Source organism: Strongylocentrotus purpuratus, unplaced genomic scaffold, assembly GCF_000002235.5.
Source record: "Strongylocentrotus purpuratus isolate Spur 01 unplaced genomic scaffold, Spur_5.0 spur5_scaffold_4, whole genome shotgun sequence".
Classification (NCBI taxonomy): Eukaryota; Metazoa; Echinodermata; class Echinoidea; order Camarodonta; family Strongylocentrotidae; genus Strongylocentrotus; species Strongylocentrotus purpuratus.
This window is the reverse complement of record NW_022145610.1, coordinates 8,465,691-8,489,093: the sequence shown is the minus strand read 5'-3', so window position 1 is coordinate 8,489,093 and position 23,403 is coordinate 8,465,691. Positions and strand designations below refer to the sequence as shown.

Genomic DNA, 23,403 nt, shown 5'->3' with positions numbered 1-23,403 from the left:
CCTTTCATCCTTTTCCTTTCCTCTCTCTTCCTTCCAATTTCCTAGTCTTGGGTATTGATATTCATTATTTTTCATTTTCTTGACCAGATATACTGTTCTTCTGTCTTTCTGTCATAACAATCTTCTGGCTTTCACAGAAAATATTGCATTCTGTACAAATATGGATTATTATATTTATGTACTATAAAACGGTAAATAGATATTCATCCTATATAATCTTATTTTTGTTTGTTTTTGTTTTGTTTTCTCTAGTTCTGAGTATCAGGGGTGCACAAGAAGAGGAACCACCAGATCCACAGCTGATGCGGTTGGACAACATGCTCATAGCCGAGGGTGTGGCCGGGCCTGAGAAGGGCGGAGGATCAGCGGCGGCAGCAGCAGCGGCAGCGGCATCGGGCGGAGGACTGGGTCAACCTGAGAACGCCATTGAACACTCGGACTACAGGGCCAAGCTGGCTCAGATCAGGCAGATCTATCACACAGAGCTGGAGAAATACGAGCAGGTGAGACATCATGAAGAGGAGCCAATGGCTTCATCCTTTCAGGGCTGTCCGTCTCTGGGTTACAGTTCCAGGGGGGTGTTTCACAAAGATCCTAAGTTAAACTTAACTCTAAGTTAGACGTAACAATTATGGAAAGCCGTTAGCATCTTTGAAAATATTTTGTAAAAATTATTTTAAAAGGCATAAAATGTTGATTCAAATCATTCACATTTTCCATTATCAAGGAGATTTCATATTCTTGATGTGGAATTTATGAAAAGTCTAAAATACTTCAATATTTGCTTTTGAAAATATTTTATTTTGAAAATATTTTATTTTAAGGCTACAAATGGTTCTCCATAATGTTAAGTCCAACTTAGAGATGAGTTAAACTTAGGACCTTTGTGAAACACCCCCCTTGAAAACCAAACTTTCCAAGTGGATAAAATGGATATGAACTTTGTGAGAGGTCACAATAATCTAAAGATACATAGTGTAAATTTCAGTACTGTAGCTTTGCATTTCAAGAAAGTTTCTTCCCGCAGAAACGACCATCCAATAAAGATGGCAAAAGTAACTGTTTTTTACTCTTGGAAGCAAAGATGCAGAACTTATCAGTAGCAAAAAGCAAGAAGACATGACGTTTCTTAATTTTCTTTGTTCACAGCTTAAAGATGTGATAAAGCGGAAGAAATAGGAAGGAAAAAAGATGACGTATGCTGACAGCTAGAAGGGCATTAAACTATTCATAAAATAATATGAACAAGCGTTCTGGCACTCAGCAGATGATATAATCCATGTTGTCTGCAAAGTAGCCAAGTCAGAATTGTTCCCATACTGGCTATTCTTAACATCTTATCTGTAATGTTCTCACCAGAACATGACGCAACATGTATCATACCAACTTACAAGGTTCTGGAGTTAAAGGTCTATGAGTGTTCTCACCAGAACACTACGCAACATTTATCATAACAGCTTACAAGGTTCTGGAGTAAAAGGTCTATGACTGTTCTCACAAGAACACTACCCAACATATATCATACCAACTTACAAGGTTCTGGAGTTGTACATTTGTAGGTCTATGACTGTTCTTACAAGAACACTATGTAACATTTATCATACCAACTTATGCCCTCCTCTTCTGACTCCCAAGCAGGCCTGTAATGAGTTCACAACGCACGTCATGAACCTTCTCCGCGAACAGAGCAGGACGCGACCCATCGCGCCCAAGGAGATCGAGCGCATGGTCAGTATCATCCACCGCAAATTCAACGCCATCCAGGTTCAGCTGAAGCAGAGCACTTGCGAGGCTGTCATGATCCTACGCTCACGGTTCTTGGACGCCAGGTAAGATCATCTTAAAGTTTCCAAAACCTCAGGGTTTTGTGTTGAGAATGATAGTATTTGTTGCAATATTGAGACTCAATGGGTCAGAGACTCAGCGGAATGAAGAGATTCTTTAAACCATGATCCTACGCTCACGGTTCCTGGACGCCAGGTAAGATCATCTTCAAGATTCCCGAATCTCAGGGTTTTGTGTCGAGAATGACGTTATGTTATCGTCACTCTGTTGAGACTCAATGGGCCAAAGGGATGAAGAGATGTCTTTGAACCAGTAGGCCTTCACAACTCTCTTGGTCTCTTGATGCCAGGTAAGATCATCTTTGAGATTCTCAAACCTCTGGGGTTTTTGTTGAGAATGATGGTATGTCACTCTATCGAGACTCAATAGATCAGAGGAAAGAAGAGATGTCTTTGAGCCAGAAGGCCTTAATGGCTCAGTCTTGTCTCTTTGATGCCAGGTAAGATCATCTGTGAGATCCCAAACCTCAGGGATTAGTGTTTGAATGACAGTATGTCCACTCTATTAAGACTCAGTTGGTGAGAGGGATGAAAAGATGTCTTTGAACCAGAAGGTCTTCACAACTCACTCTTGGTCTCTGGATGCCAGGTAAGATCATCTTTGAGATTCCAAAACCTCAGGGTTTTGTGCTTAGAATGCTAGTGGGTCACTCTATTGAAAGTCGATAGTTCAGAGGAATAAAGAGATGTCCTAAAACCAGAAGACCTCTGTGACTCTCTCTTGGTCCTTAGAAGCCAGGTAAGATCATCTTCAAGAATCTCAGACCTCAGGGTTCAGTGTTCAGAATGACAGTGTGTCACTCTATTGAGACTGAATAGGTGAGAGCGATGAGGAGATGTCTTTGAACCAGGAGGCCTTCATGACTCGATCTTGTTTTCTTGATGCCAGGTAAGGTCATCTGAGAGATTCCCAAACCTCAAGGTTCTGAGTTATGAAAAACAGCATGTTGAGACTTAATGGTTCAGAAGAAAGAGCAGTAGACTTTGAACCACTTCTGTTTGATTAGATAGCAACAAAATTAAACTATCCAAATTGTCCTTGTTAGCCATTTTCAAATGGGAGTCACCATTTTGACACTACGCTGAAACCGCAGAGACCATGAAGTCTTCACATTAAAAGTTGTTTCCAGAAATTAAAAATATGTCAGTATCAACTCATAAGTACAAGGATACCCTGTTTTTGTTTTTAATTGAAATCAGCTGTACTGTACTGGCCATTATATCAAATCTTAGAAGATGGACCATTATTAAAAATGGGCTTGATTATTATCACACACAACTTTTCAAGGGTTCAGTTTATATTCTTTTCTTTGGATAACACCATTGTTCAAACTCTAAAGATGAATTTCAGACTTTGGAAAAGTTTTTTTAATTTCTGGCTATACAACATAGTCAATAACAACTAATGTATTCATGGATTTATTTCATTTGGTTCACTACCCTTCCATATAAATCAAGACCTCTAGGTTCCAGGACCACCATTCATAAATTCGTCTTATCTTCTCTCTTTGTCTTTGCAGGAGAAAACGAAGAAACTTCAGTAAGCAAGCAACAGAGATCCTCAACGAATACTTCTACTCCCATCTTAGTAATCCATACCCAAGTGAAGAAGCAAAAGAAGAACTAGCAAGAAAGTGCGCCATCACAGTAGCACAGGTATGGACTGTTCAAGCTGTAAATTTAGCGTAATCGTATCTTTGCATAAGTGGACAATCCACTCCCTGGAGAGCATTCCAGCCAGGCATCATTTTTACAAGCGCACACTTGCTAAACTAAGCATATTAGCTATCGCATCCTACCAGGTACCGATTTAACACCTGCTGCAATGATAATTAAAATCCTGTAGGTCAGTCAGGAACCCCATGACTTTCACAAGCCGATCGCCTGTCTGATTATCAAGATATTTATGATTGGAAATCAAAATTCCAAAATTTGTTTTCTTAACGGTTTATAGAACACTACAGTCTACTGGGGAAAATGAATATGGTAAAACCGGTCACTCAAATATTTTTATGTTTTTGAGGCACTTCATGATCATTTTAAAGCGCAATTTTTTTTAGGGCTTCAATATTACACCATATCACAAACACTGATAACACGTAGGGCCATGTATCTCAGATTTAACATTGTTAAATGATGCCTTTAACATGTACATTATGTGTTTCTTTAGGTATCCAATTGGTTTGGTAATAAGAGGATCCGCTACAAGAAGAACATCGGCAAGGCCCAGGAGGAGGCCAACCTCTATGCTGCAAAGAACGCCGCCTCGGCCGTCTCCAGTGTCAACCCGTCCAGCCAATCACAAGCCTCGGCCGGCTCCCAGGAGGGGCAGTCACCGGGCACGCCCACCTCGGGCTCGGGAGGGGGCGGCGGGGGCGGCGGCTACGGCATGTCATCGGGCGGGGGCATGATGGGGAGCGGAGGGGAGTACATGGGGATGCAGAACGGCGACAGTTACCAGCTGCCAAATCAAGTGGGTGCCAACGTTCAGTCCCAGGTATTGAGATGTGTGCGGTGATGGTAGGATAGATTAATTTATTTTAAAAGGGTGGGGGGGGGGGGGGGGGTTAATATGGTAGTTTTTTTTATCCCTTTTTTATCAAACTTCTTAAGGTTATGGGTACAATTAGCCAAAGACTCGAGTGCAAAGACACTACCAATGTTACCTTGAAAAGAATATACTAAATGCTTTTATATCCTTACAGACAGAAATATTAGGTGAAGCATTTCCTTATGGCATCAAAATATTTTCTGTCTTACAAGGCAGTGAGTTTTCTTTATTTCTAAGCTAAAGATTTAAGGATGGGACTTGGGATTGAGGGGCATATTTTTATTTATTTATTTTTTTTTTTTGGGGGGGGGGGTAACTTAATCATTTTTTTTGGTGGACTGAGAGTGCTGGATGGTGGGTGAATGGAAGTGTGCTGCTTGATGTGGGGATAGAATGAAAAAAAGACAAAATTAATCTTATTGGAAGTCTAGGATAGAAATCGTAGGATCTAGATTTTATTCTAATTAGCAAGGGATATTTCTCTGAAGTGTGCATGGAGTGGTGTGAATGAGTGAACAATTATTATTTGTATTTCATTGAATTCATTGAATGCATTGAATATGTTTGTAATTTGAATTAAAAATTCTTGTAGTACATTGTGAATGGTAACAAATAAACCGTTACTTAATTTAATAGTCGGGCAACGATAAAGATGCCCAAGCTAATTTACTGTGGCTTGTACCATTGTTATTTACTATAAAAGTTGTTTCATTGGATGTACTCTTACTGCTTGCTTTCAGTGGAAGCTCTGAAGTTTAAACTGATCATTTCATAAACTTGCTTGTACAGTTAACAGATTCGTTCACAAGATTTTTTTTTTTAGGAGAGTACAACATATATATTCACCTTTCCTTTGATTTCTATCATGCAAAATAATTGAGACAATTTTACAAATTAGTTGGTCTACTTGTCAAGACTTTGGGTCTGCTCCCACATTGAAGGCTCGTTCACACACGACTAGATGAACTGAAGAGGAAGGGCATTGGCTGGGGTTTCAAAATACAATAAATTCTTATGAATGCCCTTGCTAATGGCTCTCTGCCTGGGATACAATGCTGAAATCTGTTAAAATATGATATCATGATATATGCCTAATGAGCATTTGGTAATCATTTCTAATTTCATTTTCACTCTCGTTCTCTCCCACTTTCTTCCCCTCTCTTCTTCTGCCTCCTATCTTGCCCTACTCTAATCTCTTCTCCCCTCCCCTCCCCTTTCTCTCTCTCTCTCTCTCTCTCTCTCTCTCTCTCTCTCTCTCTCTCTCACCCCTTCTGTTTTTCCTCCCTTTTCCTCTTACACCTCTTTCCTATTTCACCTTCCCTCCCTCCCTCTCTCTCACCTCCACTACCCCCTACAGGTGGCGAGCTTAAGACAGGTCATATCACAGACAGGTAGTTACAACAGCGACAGCCTGCCCCCTCACTCCCAGCCACCGTCCATCTACAACCCCTCATCCCTGGGGCAGTACCCCTCGGGGAGGGCAAGCGGGGACATGGTAGGTGCAACATGACCCCCCTCTCTCTCCCCCTTCCCCCAATCGTAATCGTCATCATAACCACCACCATCATCATCATCATCATCAGCAACCTCACGACACCACCTCTCTCCCTTACTATGACACTTCAGATACCTTTCAAAAGGGGTTGGGATTTAAGTCGGAGGGGATGCAGCAGTTTATGTCTCGTTAACACTGACAAGTTGAATAACGTTTATACCGTTTGCGTTGTGTGCCATCCCTTTAGCACGCATCGTATCAATGGAACGTTTCCCTGTATGTGTGGACACTTGCAAGGGATCTTAAGGGTAAGGACCACAATAAGTTTTTCCCCCTGCCACCTATAAAATTTTTCTTCTTCTAATTGTCTGATGAGAATAAGAAAGGCATCGACTCTATTTTGAAGTAGATATATATAGGAGGTAATGCCCTTCTTGCCCTCAGCATATGATTTGATCAGAAAATAGACCTCAGGCCCACTATCATGTGGGTGAAGGAAACAAAACTTCAAGTCATAGTCAGGCCAGAACTTCAAAGACCCTGCAAAAAAATCGGCAGGAAGCTTGAACCAAATGTGAGCTAGAAAAAAGCTAGGGATGTTCAATTTTACTGCTAATTTCAGTTTACCAAAATATGGAAATATTGAGAATGATTCGAATCTATAGAGGATCTCTGTGAGAAGCACTCTTCCACAATTTCCTTGAGAACCATCAACATCCCGGGGCTGTTTTGTCTTTCTCTTTTGTTAAACGCTGCATTCCCTCCCTCCCAAGTCCCCACCCCTTCATACCACACATTGGGTGCCAGGAGGTCCATTCCGCTCCTGTCATACATACGCAACATTGAATCCATTGTAAATTATGCCAAACCCAAGACCATGTACAATAGGAAATATTAACCACCGATATCTTGACGCAAATGATCTAGAGTTTAGTGTAAATCTTTAAAAGGGAAAGAGGCACAGTTTTTTTTAGAGTGCCAAGAAATAATCAGTGAAATCATTGGCACAAGTGTTGTTTTTGTTTTTAGGTTGATGGCATTAATTTTTTTTTTTTTTTAAGTCCCTTTTTTTTAAAGCCACTTTAATTTTCAGCAATGCAAAGTTGGTGCCAATTAAATTTGAATAAGTTTTATTTGAATGAGACAATTTTGTTTCTCCTGTAGCCAAAATCTAGTGATTTCCAACAAACTGTCTTTACCATTCCAAAAAGATGCCAGTTAGATTATCTCAGCCATTTTTTTTAAATGCAGTCCCACATTACTTATTTTTATGCTGGCTTTAAGCAATGCAAAACCAGGCAAAGTAACGATAATTGAATTATTTCATTTGTTGTTTTTAACTTCTTGTGCCAATGAGTTCACCACGATTCAAAGCAACAATTTGTCTTACATGTATGTAAATATATAACTGTGGTAGATTCATTTGTATGTCCACACAAAATATCCTTGTAAGGCATTTGTGCCAAACAGATTGATTTTATCAATGGTGCATGAATACTAGGCAATTTTTCAAACTTTTTCAAAATATGTTTTTATTTTTACTTTTATTTTGCCATATTTATTTGGAAACTGGGTCCACAGGTGACTTCCAAGTGAGAAATGAAGCTTCTTTTGTTTTTTTAAACATCATATTAGATTTTGAATAATTATATTTTATTGCTCTATTTATAGTTATGCTATACAACAGTACAGCATGTAGCTTAGGAATTCAGTTATGAAACTCGCTTTTTAAATTTATTTATTTGTCTTTAGGGGAATAACAAAATTGCCTATTTGTAATGACTTCAACTTAAGACATAAAGATAGCTGTTGTCATAGAGAAAATAAAAAGAACTTTGATTCTCAAGAGAATAGTTTATAGTTATACTTTATGATCTTTGATAGGAAGTTAGGTTTGTGTAACATTGTACCAGGCTGAAGTTTGTTGTAATAGGATTCCAAAACATATTTTTAATGCATGAACTAATCATAAGATATCAAAATACCTTTTGGTATAGAGAAAGAGTAAACATAAAGAAATGGTAACGATGATTTCATAATTAGTCAAGATGCATAGACAATTATTTTGATCACTATTGGAATCATGAAAGTGCTACAAATTAAACCGTTGATTGAACAGTTTCTCCATCATCATGACAGTATGTATGAATTTTGAGAGGGAAGACTTGATTATTAGTATTATCGAATTTGGATGATTCTATCAAGCTATGAGTTTTGCAAATTAAAAGCTTATACCTTTATGCATAATATTTACAATTTTGAAAATTTAACTTATAAACTCAATTTTACTCTTGATATAACTATCGATATAGCAAGCCCAAACAATGCCTGATGCATTGTTAGAGCCCTATGACATTGTTATTTTATTGGATAAATAATCTATCAAGATCTTTATTAGGAATGTAATTTATAGCTTTTTAAAATTAAAATTACCTGCACATTCCTATTAATCAGCGTTGATCCCAATAATTTAGGGATTAGAAAATTGATTAAAAGATAAAGGCAATGTTGTGGTATCTTCCAATGAAGTCAATTTGAAAATGAATTGTATAATATATATCTAAAACAGTATCATTCTTTTCATTATGCAATTATTGGTGGAGAAAGACAATGCCTGTCATTGCAACATGTTAATCATGAAGCCCATCACACACTGCACGATCCCATTACAATTCGATGTTGAAATGAAATTGCGATATCATTAAATATGAAAATTCAAATGTGTTATGTCCTTGAAGTTTGAGGTTCTTAATACTTGAATAAAAGTGGAATTTAAACATTCAGGGTTATTGCGGGCCTTCTGGAAGGAGAACAACAAAAATTATTGGATGCAAATCATATTGACATCAGACCGCTTTAATAGAAGCCAATAATTTTTTTTCTCCATATTTAAGGTCTACAATAGTACAGTTCCTCATGATTATAATTTCACTTTTGATATGACCACTAGGAATCTAAATTTGGAAGATCTTACGTTTTAATTCTTATATGTCATATTGCAATTTCTTTCCAAATAAATCAGATTAAACTAGGATCGTAAAGTACCGGTATGTGATGGGCTTCAGACGATAATTCTATATGTGAATATCAAATATTGCGAGAAATGAAGATTATTCCTTGGTAATTGGACTATGATTTCCCTCCTCCAGCTGTTGTATATGTGATTCCTGTTTTCCTTTTTTTTCTCTCTCTCTCTCTTTCTTGATTTTGACTTGTATTTATGCCGTGTACATGTATATTGTATAGTAAATGGTCAGCACATGTAACTAAAAAAATAAAAACAAAAATCAGTGCCAAGAAAAATCTCTGCCATTTTTGATTTGTGCTTCTTACACGATGCCTAGCCCTCGTCATATTTTTAATTCAGTGATGGATTCGTAGCTAACAAACATGTGATTGTTTGCAATAATTCCTTTAAAACATACAATGTGTTCATTGTCATACAAGTAGTAGCACGTTGTGTCAAATATATTCTAACGTTTAAGTTTTGGGGAACCCTCCTGAAAACACAACACATTGTTTACCAAACCAGTTAATTGTTGATAATAAAATCCCTTCAGTAAGATCAATGTTATTTCATTGAAAGCAAAAAATATAAGAAGAAATTAAATAGTTTTGGAGAAAAATTAGTTAAAAGATTTCACCAAAAAAAATTCATGTTGTGAATATCAGAGACAAACTGGCAAATATATCCATTTTGTTTGTCCACATTAATGTTCTTTTTTTTCTCTCCTCATTTTACGGAAAGAAGAAGTGGATATTGGGTGACACATGAAGTTACTTCAACTAAGTTGTAATTTACTGCTTTATTTTTATGACTTCAAAAAAAAAAAAAACTTTTTTTTAGCGGAACCAAGTTGCCAGTTTGTCGATGATCTTCCTCCATGGAAAAAGAGATCAGTTACTTAATTATTTATTTGCTTTTTCTCAGCAGGATGACATGATCCGTTTCTTTTATTTTCTGCTTTCATTAGAAATAACTTGATATTAAATAGGAGGGAGTTGCCCTTTGACCTGCTTATCAATATTTTACCGTCATCATCATTATCATCAATCATCATCATCATAGCTGTCATAGAATGATCTTTACCGCTAGTTAATTATGTATGTCTAGATCCTGAGGAGAAATGGAAACCTGATTAATGAAATGCTTTCATACCCAGTGTTTCCATACTCCCTCGGGAGTTGGATTCACTAGAAAAAAAATTCCTAGAAAGGAGAAAAGTGTCATTATAACGTCCTACATTAAGACAGATTTAGAATTATAACCTAGCATTGCCTTAACAGATTAATGCAGTCATTAACATGTAGTTTGCCTCTAATATAGATAGCAGTAATATCCTTGATATATAACATTCCTCCCAGTTATCAACATATGAAATAATTACACTACACACAGCAATTACATCATTTAAAAACCTTTTTCATGATAATAATCAGATTGATTTTATTTTCCACATCAAACTAGTAAATGTTTAATTAGCTCTCCAGTCAATTTTTTTCCTCCAATTTACAACTAAATATTTTTCTGTATTCAAGTCATCACAGAACATGATTTGCTGTTAATATTTCTTTAAAGATAGAAAAGAAACCAAACTTCTGCTTCGATATTCTATGCATGGTGTTCTAACTCCCACGGCCTGACTAATGCCCTAACCTCTTTCCCCCTTTTCAAAACTATTCCCTCTCTCTTTTTATACTACCTGCACTTTAATTCTCTTTAGCAGTCAATTCTTTGTGTATATATTGTTTGTTTACATTGACTGTAAACAAAAATATGCGTCAATGCCCTTCTGGGTTTCAACAGATGATATTCGATAGTTCATTACCAAAAACAAAAAAATGAAATTATGAATGAAAGTATTCTCAACAGTACAAGAAAATACAGGAACGAGTAACCGAAAAGACTGAAAATATTCATCTATGAGAATATTGTGGTCGTTAACAAATTGTTCATCAAGAAGGTTTAATAATAAACCAAGAAAAGCTTTAGGCTACCGGTAGCTTGTCATGTTAGAAGATTTGGAAACAATAATAGATCCATCTACACATTAAAAAAATATTTAAAAAATGAAGAGTAAGTGTAGTTGCTTAGCAACCTTTATGCAAGTAACATCGCGATGTTAGTAATATCGTGATGTTTTGATCATCATGTAAATAGGCCTCTTGAGAGATGTAGAGAGAGGAGGAGAATAGATGTAATGATGTGTTATGCAATAAATGAGCTCTTACCTCCATCCCCATTTGATTCTAACTGTATACGAGTAGCACTCATTCCATTCATATTGCATGTCTGCATGATACGATACCACTCCCATTCTAAAAACCCTCCCCCCTTTTTTTTCTTTCTATGTGCCCCCTCCAATATTTCGGAGGTATACTGAAGTCACAATTCAATGCATGGATTGATGTTTCTAAGTCCCTGACTTCTTTCAAGAATTAGTTTTAAAAGAATTTAGGACTGCATGTTTTGCAAATTATACTGCATGTTCACTCCGCTTTTGTTCCATCCTGTCCATTATTTACGGACACAATTTGTTCTTTTCTTCCCCTAAAATGCATGAAATTGGTGCCATTTACCCAACCAATCATTTAATCATTCATCCATCCATCCATCCACCCTATTGAAAATCAATTCAATTTGGAATTGTTTTCAATTTTAGGTCTTATTTTTTCAGGTAAAGAGGGAGAAATTTGTCAAGAAATTTTAATTTTGTAGTACAATTCTCAAGCATACGGTAATTAATTTTCATGTATTGTTTTGTTAAAATGGGATCGTATGGTTAGATATACCCCTATACCGGTATGTAGCCCTCAAAAGATAAAAGAGCTCATTTATTGAAACATGTCATTACTCTGTTTTCTCTTGTTCTCTCGTTCTCTCAATCCTCCCCTTTCCAACCCTTTCCTCCTCCTCCTCCTCCTCCTCCTTCTCCTCCTTCTCCTCTTCCTCCTCCTCCTCTTTCTCCTTCTCCTTCTCCTCCTTCTCCTCTTCCTCCTCCTCCTTCTCCTCCTCCTCTTCCTCCTCCTTCTCCTCTTTCTCCTTCTCCTTCTCCTCCTTCTCCTCTTCCTCCTTCTCCTTCTCCCCCTTTCTCACCCCTCCTCCCTTTCTCCTCCCTTTCTCACTCTGCTGCCTCCCTGTCCAATATGAACTTTTTTTCCATTCTTCACCCTTACTGCATAACCTTAATCATATCTACCTCTCCCTCCCTCCCTGACCCTTACCCTATCCCTCTGATTTACCCCTTCCAAACACCCCTCAACCATTTCCTTCCCAACAATGCTCTTTTCTTTTTTTTATACACCAATACCCCCTTCCCAACTTTAATCTTCATGTATATCTCTCTCCCGCACAATCATCTTGCCTCCAATGCTTTAAACTTGTATTCTTGTCCCATCTCTTTCTTTACTTGTTACTCCCTTTTTTCTACCCTAATCTCACCCCACCCCACTACTTTTACCACTCTTTTACCCTCTTCCCCCACACCCTATACCACTTTGATGTCTCTTCCCCACCCTCATTACTACTCTGACGCCCCCTCTTCAACTCTACACCCCTCTCTTGCCCCCCGCCCCCTCCCCACCTCACACCTTTCAAACGTTCCTTACCCACACATCCCACCCCACCCCCAATACCAATCTGATGCCCCCATCCCCTACCCCTATACCACTCCGTTACCCCCATTCCCCACCCTCAGGACACCGGGTCCCATGACCGTATGGGTAGCGGTAGCGACAGCCAACATACCTCCCCCCGGGGTGGGGGCGATGACCGCAGCAGCAACGGGAACGTCAACGAGGACGGGAGTGCCAGCTGGGCTGGCGGACAATCCAACCTCGACTTCAGTATTCAGCCGATAGAGGGCGCTTCGTTCGATGACGGCCGGGATTCACGTAGCAGTAGTAAACACTGAGACTCTACTGGGAGAGAATGTGAAACCCACAGATTTTGAGGACTTTCTTTTTTGTATCTCTTTCACTCTCTCTCTGTGTCCCTTTCTAGGTTTTTATTTGACATATATCCACATGTTACGAGGGATGTTTTGAATTTAACAATTACAATCTGTACCTGGTATTCAGTCTTTGGTAGCTTAACTTCTTCATTTATTCTTTTTTTTTCAAGTAGCATGCAGATTACAGCTGTTTGTCAGAATCAATTTGGATATTTTATTCAGATCTTCAAACATATTACGCAATTTTTTTTTAACGGAGCATCATTTGCTTCTTTTTCTGTGCCAAAATGCAAAGAAAAAAATCATGCATTGTCTGATCCTAAAAATGTTTTCAAGATTGAGCCTTTTTCTAATGACAAGCAATTATTTGCTTTTGATTATGTTCTTTTCAGAAAAGTGAAACTATGGTCGTAAGTTTCTGTCAACATCAAGATAACCTATACATCATTTCCGAATTTTTGATAATTCAAAAGAAAAATCAATCAATGTTTCATGAAAGGGATGTACTTGATAGACAAATAAATACACATCGCCATGCTACAATACGATACATGTAATTGAAAAGCAATTATTAAAGTAAAAGAAAATAAACTCACTTAAAAAATAGAAATACTAATACTTCAAGACTGGACAGTATTAGACAAGTTTACCCATTTATTGAAATCATGTAATACTGTTTGTATCAGAAGTTCCTGAAGGCTTGTTGGAGCCTTGCAACAATTAGTCAATATCACAAAAGCTACTTATGAATAGCTTTTAAAATGTGCAGCATAATCCTTTTTTTGTTTGTAGTACATAATATCTTAAATGATTTAATTTTCTTTCAAAGTGAAGAATTTGTAGCTAAGAGTTATGGACTTTCATTCGTTTTCAATGATGTCTTTCGAAGTAAATAGATATTCAGCTCAACATCGTGTATGTCGAAAAAATGGGTATGTAAAGGCATTCCGCCATCTTTTTTTAAATAGACAACATTAATCTTATTTCAGTCCTTTCGTAGCTAAAAGGAATTTCTTATCTTTCACCATTGGTTGCAAGATGAATTGATAATATATTCTTTATTTTTTAGATCCTCTAAACGAGATCAAGACAGGATTTTATTTCTCTGGGCTTTCATACCAGGGAAAATATTTTTTATTAATTTATTCAACCTGTTTTGAATCTTAAGGGGCATCAGGAAATGAACATTCAAATTCAAGTAAAAATGCACCAAGAAAAGGGGTCATGGAATTGTCGAATTTGCGGAAATCGTTGCTATTTTAATTTAGATTATTTTCCCATGTTTTCTCACTATAGAATAATAATTCAGGAAATTTTGTCTGTTCTTTTATTGGACAGGTTTCAATTGTACATACAAATTTCAGAAACCAGGATATATGTTTTGAAGAGGATTCTTATTTAAGTCACTGAGCCCCAGGACTATTCATTGGTTGCTCGAAAGACCTCACAGAGTGGACATTTTAAGGCTTAAACAATTTTTTTATTTATAACCTCCTTGCCAATTTTTTTTTATAAACAGAAGGTGTAAAGTATCGGACGAAATATTGACGATGGTTTGTGAGAAATATGAAATAACGTTTATTCATCTTAATTGTGTCTCTTTCATTGTACAAATCCATCATGCTTTGAAACAAAAAAAATATCATGTTTTGTATCCTGAAAAAAAAAATGATTAGCAGTGATGTATTGTTACTGCTTCTGTTTCTGCTCATAAATATTTTGTTTTTGTTAATGTGACTCCATTTAAGGTGCCAAACGTAAGTAGGAAGTTCCGGGACAGGGCGCCCTAGATGAAGTTGGGGGTGGGGTACAAATTTAAGGGCCAGTCATATGTCGCCAATAACAATGGAGATGATTATATTAACTTTAAAATCTGTTGATGTAGAAAAGGTTTTGGATATTGATGTTGCTTAATGATTTATGCTATGATGCCTCCAATTCTGTTTTTTTCTTTCTTCTTCTTCCCAGATCCAGTACCTTTTCTACGAAAAAATATTTTAAAGTTTCAGTTATCATCAGTAATACATGACTGGCCCGTAAAAAAAAAATACTTTGCCGTTAATTGTTTCTAGACACTGATATATACACATACCAGTTTAGTATTCAGTCAAGACTTAGTTGAGTAAGCTTGATTTCAATTGCCAAAATACATTCATTCTCGCAATGTGATTTACAGGAATTTTCATAGCCCAGTTTGTTTTAATTTTATTTAAGGTAGCTTAAAGAATTGAAACTTCCTTCACATGTGGCTTTTCTTGTTTCATGGAGCTAGCTCCACCCCATCCACCCCTTGCTGGTGTTTTATTTCCTTTTTAATAGCAAACCTGCTATCTGTGATTTCAACTGGAGTCCAAAGTTATCATGTGAGGATACAATGTTACGTCATGTACATAATAAACATTGTATCACTGGAGTCCGAGGGTTTCCTTGTCTTCTACAAGCAAGTCAAGAGTTGAGATGAGGATGGCTTGAGCGATGTGAGCTTTGGACATAAAGAGGATGATGGTTGTGGTGGTAATGATTATGATGATGATGATTGTGATCATGTGTGTGGTGGTAATGATTATGATGATGATGATGATTATGATAATGGTGGTGATGGTGGTGATGAGTAGGAGGAGGAAGAAGATGATGACGATGGTGTTGATTGAAGTGATGCTGATAATAGAAGCAGGAAAAGGATGATGAATATGATCAAGAAGGTGAGGAGGAGGTATCTAGCAGCAATGGTGGTAATCCTAATGATGATGAAAATATGATGGTGATCATGATCATGAAAAGGAGGAGAGTAAATGTGTTAAAGTGATGATGATTATCATGGTGATAAGGATTTTTTATTCACCAGTCATTTTGACAGTGTGGCCATATCCCACTACTGCCACTTCACCAATGAAAAAAAAACTAAACTCGCACCATAGAGGTCTTGATAATATTGTGAATAACATGTATGGGGGAAAAAATACAATAACTTCTAAAACTGGGTGAGGTAAAACTCATTAAAAAGCACTTCCCCTCTCTCTCTCTCTCTCTCTTTAGCTCTTCTCTCTTTCTCCCTCTCTTTCTCTCACTTTCTCTCTCTTGCTCTCTCTTTCTCATTCAAACCGAGTCCTCCTGTGTCAATGAAAATGACATGATAATGATGAGGATGATTTGATCATATCCCACCGCTGCCAACAAACCAATGAAAACAAATCAAGGGTAGGGTGGGGGTGGGGTGGATGTAGGATGGTAGTAGAGGTAGAATGGAAGAACAGAAAGGGTGGTAGTAGACGTAGGGAGGTAGAACGGGTAAGGTGGGGGTAGAGTGGGGGGGGGTGGACGTAGGATGGTAGTAGAGGTAAGATGGTAGAATGGGTAAGGTAGGGGTAGCTGTAGGATGGTAGTAGAGGTAAAATGGAAGAACAGGTAGGGTGGGGTGGGGTGGATGTAGGATGGTAGTAGAGGTAGAATGGAAGAAGGGGTAGGGTGGGGGTGGACGTAGGATGGTAGTAGAGGTAGGATTGCAGTAGAGATAAAATGGAAGAACAGGTATAGGTTGGGGGTGGAGTGGAAGTAGGATGGTAGTAGAGGTAGGATGGCAGTAGAGGTACAATGGAAGAAGGGGTAGGGTGGGGGTAGGATGGTAGTAGAGATAGGATTGTAGTAGAGGTAAAATGGAAGAACAGGTAGGGTGGGGGTGGGGTGGATGTAGGATGGTAGTAGAGGTAGGATGGTAGTAGAGATAAAATGGAAGAACAGGTAGGGTGGGGGAAGGTAGGATGTAGGATGGTAGTAGAGGTAGGATGGCAGTAGAGGTACAATGGAAGAAGGGGTCGGGTGGGGGTAGAGTGGGGGTGGACGTAGGATGGTAGTAGAGGTAAAATGGAAGAACAGGGAGGGTGGGGTAGATGTAGGATGGTAGTAGAGGAAGGATGATAGTAGAGGTAGAATGGAAGAACAGGTAGGGTGGTAGTAGAGGTAGGATGGTAGTAGAGTAGAATGGAAGAAGGGGTAGGGTGGGGGTAGAGTGGGGGATGGACGTAGGATGGTAGTAGAGGTATCATGGTAGAATGGGTAGGGTGGGGGTGGACGTAGGATGGGTGAATGGGTAGGGTGGCAGTGGAGTGGATGTAGGATGGTAGTAGAGGTAAAATGGAAGAACAGGTAGGGTGGGAATGGGGTGGATGTAGGATGGTAGTAGAGGTAGGATGGTAGAATGGGTAGGGTGGGGGTGGACGTAGGATGGGTGAATGGGTAGGGTGGGGGTGGGGTGGATGTAGGATGGTAGTAGAGGTAGAATGGAAGAACAGAAAGGGTGGTAGTAGACGTAGGGAGGTAGAACGGGTAAGGTGGGGGTAGAGTGGGGGGGGGGGTGGACGTAGGATGGTAGTAGAGGTAAGATGGTAGAATGGGTAAGGTAGGGGTAGCTGTAGGATGGTAGTAGAGGTAAAATGGAAGAACAGGTAGGGTGGGGTGGGGTGGATGTAGGATGGTAGTAGAGGTAGAATGGAAGAAGGGGTAGGGTGGGGGTGGACGTAGGATGGTAGTAGAGGTAGGATTGCAGTAGAGGTAAAATGGAAGAACAGGTATAGGTTGGGGGTGGGGTGGAAGTAGGATGGTAGTAGAGGTAGGATGGCAGTAGAGGTACAATGGAAGAAGGGGTAGGGTGGGGGTAGGATGGTAGTAGAGATAGGATTGTAGTAGAGGTAAAATGGAAGAACAGGTAGGGTGGGGGTGGGGTGGATGTAGGATGGTAGTAGAGGTAGGATGGTAGTAGAGATAAAATGGAAGAACAGGTAGGGTGGGGGAAGGTAGGATGTAGGATGGTAGTAGAGGTAGGATGGCAGTAGAGGTACAATGGAAGAAGGGGTCGGGTAGGGGTAGAGTGGGGGTGGACGTAGGATGGTAGTAGAGGTAAAATGGAAGAACAGGGAGGGTGGGGTAGATGTAGGATGGTAGTAGAGGAAGGATGATAGTAGAGGTAGAATGGAAGAACAGGTAGGGTGGTAGTAGAGGTAGGATGGTAGTAGAGTAGAATGGAAGAAGGGGTAGGGTGGGGGTAGAGTGGGGGATGGACGTAGGATGGTAGTAGAGGTATCATGGTAGAATGGGTAGGGTGGGGGTGGACGTAGGATGGGTGAATGGGTAGGGTGGCGGTGGAGTGGATGTAGGATGGTAGTAGAGGTAAAATGGAAGAACAGGTAGGGTGGGAATGGGGTGGATGTAGGATGGTAGTAGAGGTAGGATGGTAGAATGGGTAGGGTGGGGGTGGACGTAGGATGGGTGAATGGGTAGGGTGGGGGTGGGGTGGATGTAGGATGGTAGTAGAGGTAGAATGGAAGAACAGAAAGGGTGGTAGTAGACGTAGGGAGGTAGAACGGGTAAGGTGGGGGTAGAGTGGGGGGGGGGTGGACGTAGGATGGTAGTAGAGGTAAGATGGTAGAATGGGTAAGGTAGGGGTAGCTGTAGGATGGTAGTAGAGGTAAAATGGAAGAACAGGTAGGGTGGGGTGGATGTAGGATGGTAGTAGAGGTAGAATGGAAGAAGGGGTAGGGTGGGGGTGGACGTAGGATGGTAGTAGAGGTAGGATTGCAGTAGAGGTAAAATGGAAGAACAGGTATAGGTTGGGGGTGGGGTGGAAGTAGGATGGTAGTAGAGGTAGGATGGCAGTAGAGGTACAATGGAAGAAGGGGTAGGGTGGGGGTAGGATGGTAGTAGAGATAGGATTGTAGTAGAGGTAAAATGGAAGAACAGGTAGGGTGGGGGTGGGGTGGATGTAGGATGGTAGTAGAGGTAGGATGGTAGTAGAGATAAAATGGAAGAACAGGTAGGGTGGGGGAAGGTAGGATGTAGGATGGTAGTAGAGGTAGGATGGCAGTAGAGGTACAATGGAAGAAGGGGTCGGGTGGGGGTAGAGTGGGGGTGGACGTAGGATGGTAGTAGAGGTAAAATGGAAGAACAGGGAGGGTGGGGTAGATGTAGGATGGTAGTAGAGGAAGGATGATAGTAGAGGTAGAATGGAAGAACAGGTAGGGTGGTAGTAGAGGTAGGATGGTAGTAGAGTAGAATGGAAGAAGGGGTAGGGTGGGGGTAGAGTGGGGGATGGACGTAGGATGGTAGTAGAGGTATCATGGTAGAATGGGTAGGGTGGGGGTGGACGTAGGATGGGTGAATGGGTAGGGTGGCGGTGGAGTGGATGTAGGATGGTAGTAGAGGTAAAATGGAAGAACAGGTAGGGTGGGAATGGGGTGGATGTAGGATGGTAGTAGAGGTAGGATGGTAGAATGGGTAGGGTGGGGGTGGACGTAGGATGGGTGAATGGGTAGGGTGGGGGTGGGGTGGATGTAGGATGGTAGTAGAGGTAGAATGGAAGAACAGAAAGGGTGGTAGTAGACGTAGGGAGGTAGAACGGGTAAGGTGGGGGTAGAGTGGGGGGGGGGGTGGACGTAGGATGGTAGTAGAGGTAAGATGGTAGAATGGGTAAGGTAGGGGTAGCTGTAGGATGGTAGTAGAGGTAAAATGGAAGAACAGGTAGGGTGGGGTGGATGTAGGATGGTAGTAGAGGTAGAATGGAAGAAGGGGTAGGGTGGGGGTGGACGTAGGATGGTAGTAGAGGTAGGATTGCAGTAGAGGTAAAATGGAAGAACAGGTATAGGTTGGGGGTGGGGTGGAAGTAGGATGGTAGTAGAGGTAGGATGGCAGTAGAGGTACAATGGAAGAAGGGGTAGGGTGGGGGAAGGATGGTAGTAGAGATAGGATTGTAGTAGAGGTAAAATGGAAGAACAGGTAGGGTGGGGGTGGGGTGGATGTAGGATGGTAGTAGAGGTAGGATGGTAGTAGAGATAAAATGGAAGAACAGGTAGGGTGGGGGAAGGGTGGATGTAGGATGGTAGTAGAGGTAGGATGGCAGTAGAGGTACAATGGAAGAAGGGGTCGGGTGGGGGTAGAGTGGGGGTGGACGTAGGATGGTAGTAGAGGTAAAATGGAAGAACAGGGAGGGTGGGTGGATGGTAGAGGTAAGGATGATAGTAGAGGTAAGGATGGAGAAGAGGTAGAATGGAAGAACAGGTAGGGTAGTAGTAGGTAGGATGGTAGTAGAGTAGAATGGAAGAAGGGGTAGGGTGGGGGTAGAGTGGGGGATGGACGTAGGATGGTAGTAGAGGTATCATGGTAGAATGGGTAGGGTGGGGGTGGACGTAGGGTGGGTATATGGGTAGGGTGGGGGTGGAGTGGATGTAGGATGGTAGTAGAGGTAAAATGGAAGAACAGGTAGGGTGGGAATCAGGTGGATGTAGGATGGTAGTAGAGGTAGGATGGTAGTAGAGGTAGAATGGAAGAAGGGGTAGGGTGGGGGTGGACGTAGGATAGTAGTAGACTGGATTGCAGTAGAGGTAAAATGGAAGAACAGGTAGGGTGGGGGTGGGGTGGAAGTAGGATAGTAGTAGAGGTAAAATGGAAGAACAGGTAGGGTGGGGTAGGGTGGATGTAGGATGGTAGTAGAGGTAGGATGGTAGTAGAGGTAGAATGGAAGAACAGGTAGGGTGGGGTAGGGTGGATGTAGGATGGTAGTAGAGGTAGGATGGTAGTAGAGGTAGGATGGTAGTAGAGGTAGAATGGAAGAAGGGTGGTAAAGTGGGGTGGACGTAGGATGGTAGTAGAGGTAGGATTGTAGTAGAGGTAAAATGGAAGAACAGGTAGGGTGGGGGGTGGGGTGGATGTAGGAAGGTAGTAGAGGTAGGATGGTAGTAGAGGTAAAATGGAAGAACAGGTAGGGTGGTGGTGGGGTGGATGTACGAATCTAGTAGAGGTAGTAGAGGTAGAATGAAAGAACAGGTAGGGTGGTAGTAGAGGTAGGATGGAAGAATGGGTAGGGTGGGGTAGAGTGGGGGTGGATGTAGGATGGTAGTAGAGGTAAAATGGAAGAACAGGGAGGGTGGGGTAGATGTAGGATTGTAGTAGAGGAAGGATGGTAGTAGAGTAGAATGGAAGAACGGGTAGGGTGGGGGTAGAGTGGGGGGTGGACATAAGATGGTAGTAGAGGTAGAATGGAAGAACAGGTAGGGTGGTAGTAGAGGTAGGCTGGGAAAACAAGTAGAAGGTAGACGTAGGATAGGGTAGACATAGGATGGGGTAGATGTAGGATAGTAGTAGAGGTAAGATGGTAGAGTGGGTAAGGTAGGGGTAGCCGTAGGGTGGTAGTATAGGTAGAATGGAAGAACAGGTAGGGTGGGGGTGGGGTGGATGTAGGATGGTAGTAGAGGTAGAATGGAAGAAGGGGTAGGGTGGGGGTTGACGTAGGATGGTAGTAGAGGAAGGATTGCAGTAGAGGTAAAATGGAAGAACAGGTAGGGTGGGGGTGGGGTGGAAGTAGGATAGTAGTAGAGGTAAAATGGAAGAACAGGTAGGGTAGGGGTAGGGTGGATGTAGGATGGTAGTAGAGGTAGGATGGTAGTAGAGTAGAATGGAAGAACGGGTAGGGTGGGGGTAGAGTGGGGGTGGACGTAGGATGGTAGTAGAGGTAAAATGGAAGAACAGGGAGGGTGGGGTAGATGTAGGATGGTAGTAGAGGAAGGATGATAGTAGAGGTAGAATGGAAGAACAGGTAGGGTGGTAGTAGAGGTAGGATGGTAGTAGAGTAGAATGGAAGAAGGGGTAGGGTGGGGGTAGAGTGGGGGATGGACGTAGGATGGTAGTAGAGGTATCATGGTAGAATGGGTAGGGTGGGGGTGGACGTAGGATGGGTGAATGGGTAGGGTGGCGGTGGAGTGGATGTAGGATGGTAGTAGAGGTAAAATGGAAGAACAGGTAGGGTGGGAATGGGGTGGATGTAGGATGGTAGTAGAGGTAGGATGGTAGAATGGGTAGGGTGGGGGTGGACGTAGGATGGGTGAATGGGTAGGGTGGGGGTGGGGTGGATGTAGGATGGTAGTAGAGGTAGAATGGAAGAACAGAAAGGGTGGTAGTAGACGTAGGGAGGTAGAACGGGTAAGGTGGGGGTAGAGTGGGGGGGGGGGGTGGACGTAGGATGGTAGTAGAGGTAAGATGGTAGAATGGGTAAGGTAGGGGTAGCTGTAGGATGGTAGTAGAGGTAAAATGGAAGAACAGGTAGGGTGGGGTGGATGTAGGATGGTAGTAGAGGTAGAATGGAAGAAGGGGTAGGGTGGGGGTGGACGTAGGATGGTAGTAGAGGTAGGATTGCAGTAGAGGTAAAATGGAAGAACAGGTATAGGTTGGGGGTGGGTGGAAGTAGGATGGTAGTAGAGGTAGGATGGCAGTAGAGGTACAATGGAAGAAGGGTAGGGTGGGGGAAGGATGGTAGTAGAGATAGGATTGTAGTAGAGGTAAAATGGAAGAACAGGTAGGGTGGGGGTGGGGTGGATGTAGGATGGTAGTAGAGGTAAGATGGTAGAATGGGTAAGGTAGGGGTAGCTGTAGGATGGTAGTAGAGGTAAAATGGAAGAACAGGTAGGGTGGGGTGGATGTAGGATGGTAGTAGAGGTAGAATGGAAGAAGGGGTAGGGTGGGGGTGGACGTAGGATGGTAGTAGAGGTAGGATTGCAGTAGAGGTAAAATGGAAGAACAGGTATAGGTTGGGGGTGGGGTGGAAGTAGGATGGTAGTAGAGGTAGGATGGCAGTAGAGGTACAATGGAAGAAGGGGTAGGGTGGGGGTAGGATGGTAGTAGAGATAGGATTGTAGTAGAGGTAAAATGGAAGAACAGGTAGGGTGGGGGTGGGGTGGATGTAGGATGGTAGTAGAGGTAGGATGGTAGTAGAGATAAAATGGAAGAACAGGTAGGGTGGGGGAAGGTAGGATGTAGGATGGTAGTAGAGGTAGGATGGCAGTAGAGGTACAATGGAAGAAGGGGTCGGGTGGGGGTAGAGTGGGGGTGGACGTAGGATGGTAGTAGAGGTAAAATGGAAGAACAGGGAGGGTGGGGTAGATGTAGGATGGTAGTAGAGGAAGGATGATAGTAGAGGTAGAATGGAAGAACAGGTAGGGTGGTAGTAGAGGTAGGATGGTAGTAGAGTAGAATGGAAGAAGGGGTAGGGTGGGGGTAGAGTGGGGGATGGACGTAGGATGGTAGTAGAGGTATCATGGTAGAATGGGTAGGGTGGGGGTGGACGTAGGATGGGTGAATGGGTAGGGTGGCGGTGGAGTGGATGTAGGATGGTAGTAGAGGTAAAATGGAAGAACAGGTAGGGTGGGAATGGGGTGGATGTAGGATGGTAGTAGAGGTAGGATGGTAGAATGGGTAGGGTGGGGGTGGACGTAGGATGGGTGAATGGGTAGGGTGGGGGTGGGGTGGATGTAGGATGGTAGTAGAGGTAGAATGGAAGAACAGAAAGGGTGGTAGTAGACGTAGGGAGGTAGAACGGGTAAGGTGGGGGTAGAGTGGGGGGGGGGTGGACGTAGGATGGTAGTAGAGGTAAGATGGTAGAATGGGTAAGGTAGGGGTAGCTGTAGGATGGTAGTAGAGGTAAAATGGAAGAACAGGTAGGGTGGGGTGGATGTAGGATGGTAGTAGAGGTAGAATGGAAGAAGGGGTAGGGTGGGGGTGGACGTAGGATGGTAGTAGAGG

The 23,403-nt window shown here is 41.7% G+C and overlaps 1 protein-coding gene across 3 annotated transcripts; it reads left to right on the top strand.

Moving 5' to 3' along the window:
• The first annotated feature begins 255 nt into the window (after window positions 1-255).
• Window positions 256-15,256, top strand: LOC580181 (pre-B-cell leukemia transcription factor 3). Of its 3 annotated transcripts, none has more exons than XM_030997377.1 (6): window positions 256-503; window positions 1,639-1,829; window positions 3,365-3,500; window positions 4,015-4,341; window positions 5,753-5,890; window positions 12,589-15,256. In XM_030997377.1, the coding sequence occupies exons 1-6, from the start codon at window positions 303-305 to the stop codon at window positions 12,802-12,804; spliced, it is 1,209 nt and encodes a 402-aa protein (XP_030853237.1). In that variant the 5' UTR covers window positions 256-302; the 3' UTR covers window positions 12,805-15,256. The 3 variants fall into 3 exon arrangements, with proteins under 3 accessions (XP_030853237.1, XP_030853239.1, XP_030853236.1); XM_030997379.1 differs by having other exon boundaries at window positions 1,636-1,829; window positions 4,015-4,317; XM_030997376.1 differs by having other exon boundaries at window positions 1,636-1,829.
• The last annotated feature ends 8,147 nt before the right edge of the window (window positions 15,257-23,403 follow it).

Bases quoted from the DNA above. Each gene is read 5' to 3' on its own strand.
- LOC580181 (XM_030997376.1), top strand. From the start codon at position 303: ATGCGGTTGGACAACATGCTCATAGCCGAGGGTGTGGCCGGGCCTGAG. The intron at 504-1,635 runs GTGAGACATCAT...CTGACTCCCAAG, and splicing joins AGCTGGAGAAATACGAGCAG to CAGGCCTGTAATGAGTTCAC. The intron at 5,891-12,588 runs GTAGGTGCAACA...CCCCACCCTCAG, and splicing joins GGAGGGCAAGCGGGGACATG to GACACCGGGTCCCATGACCG.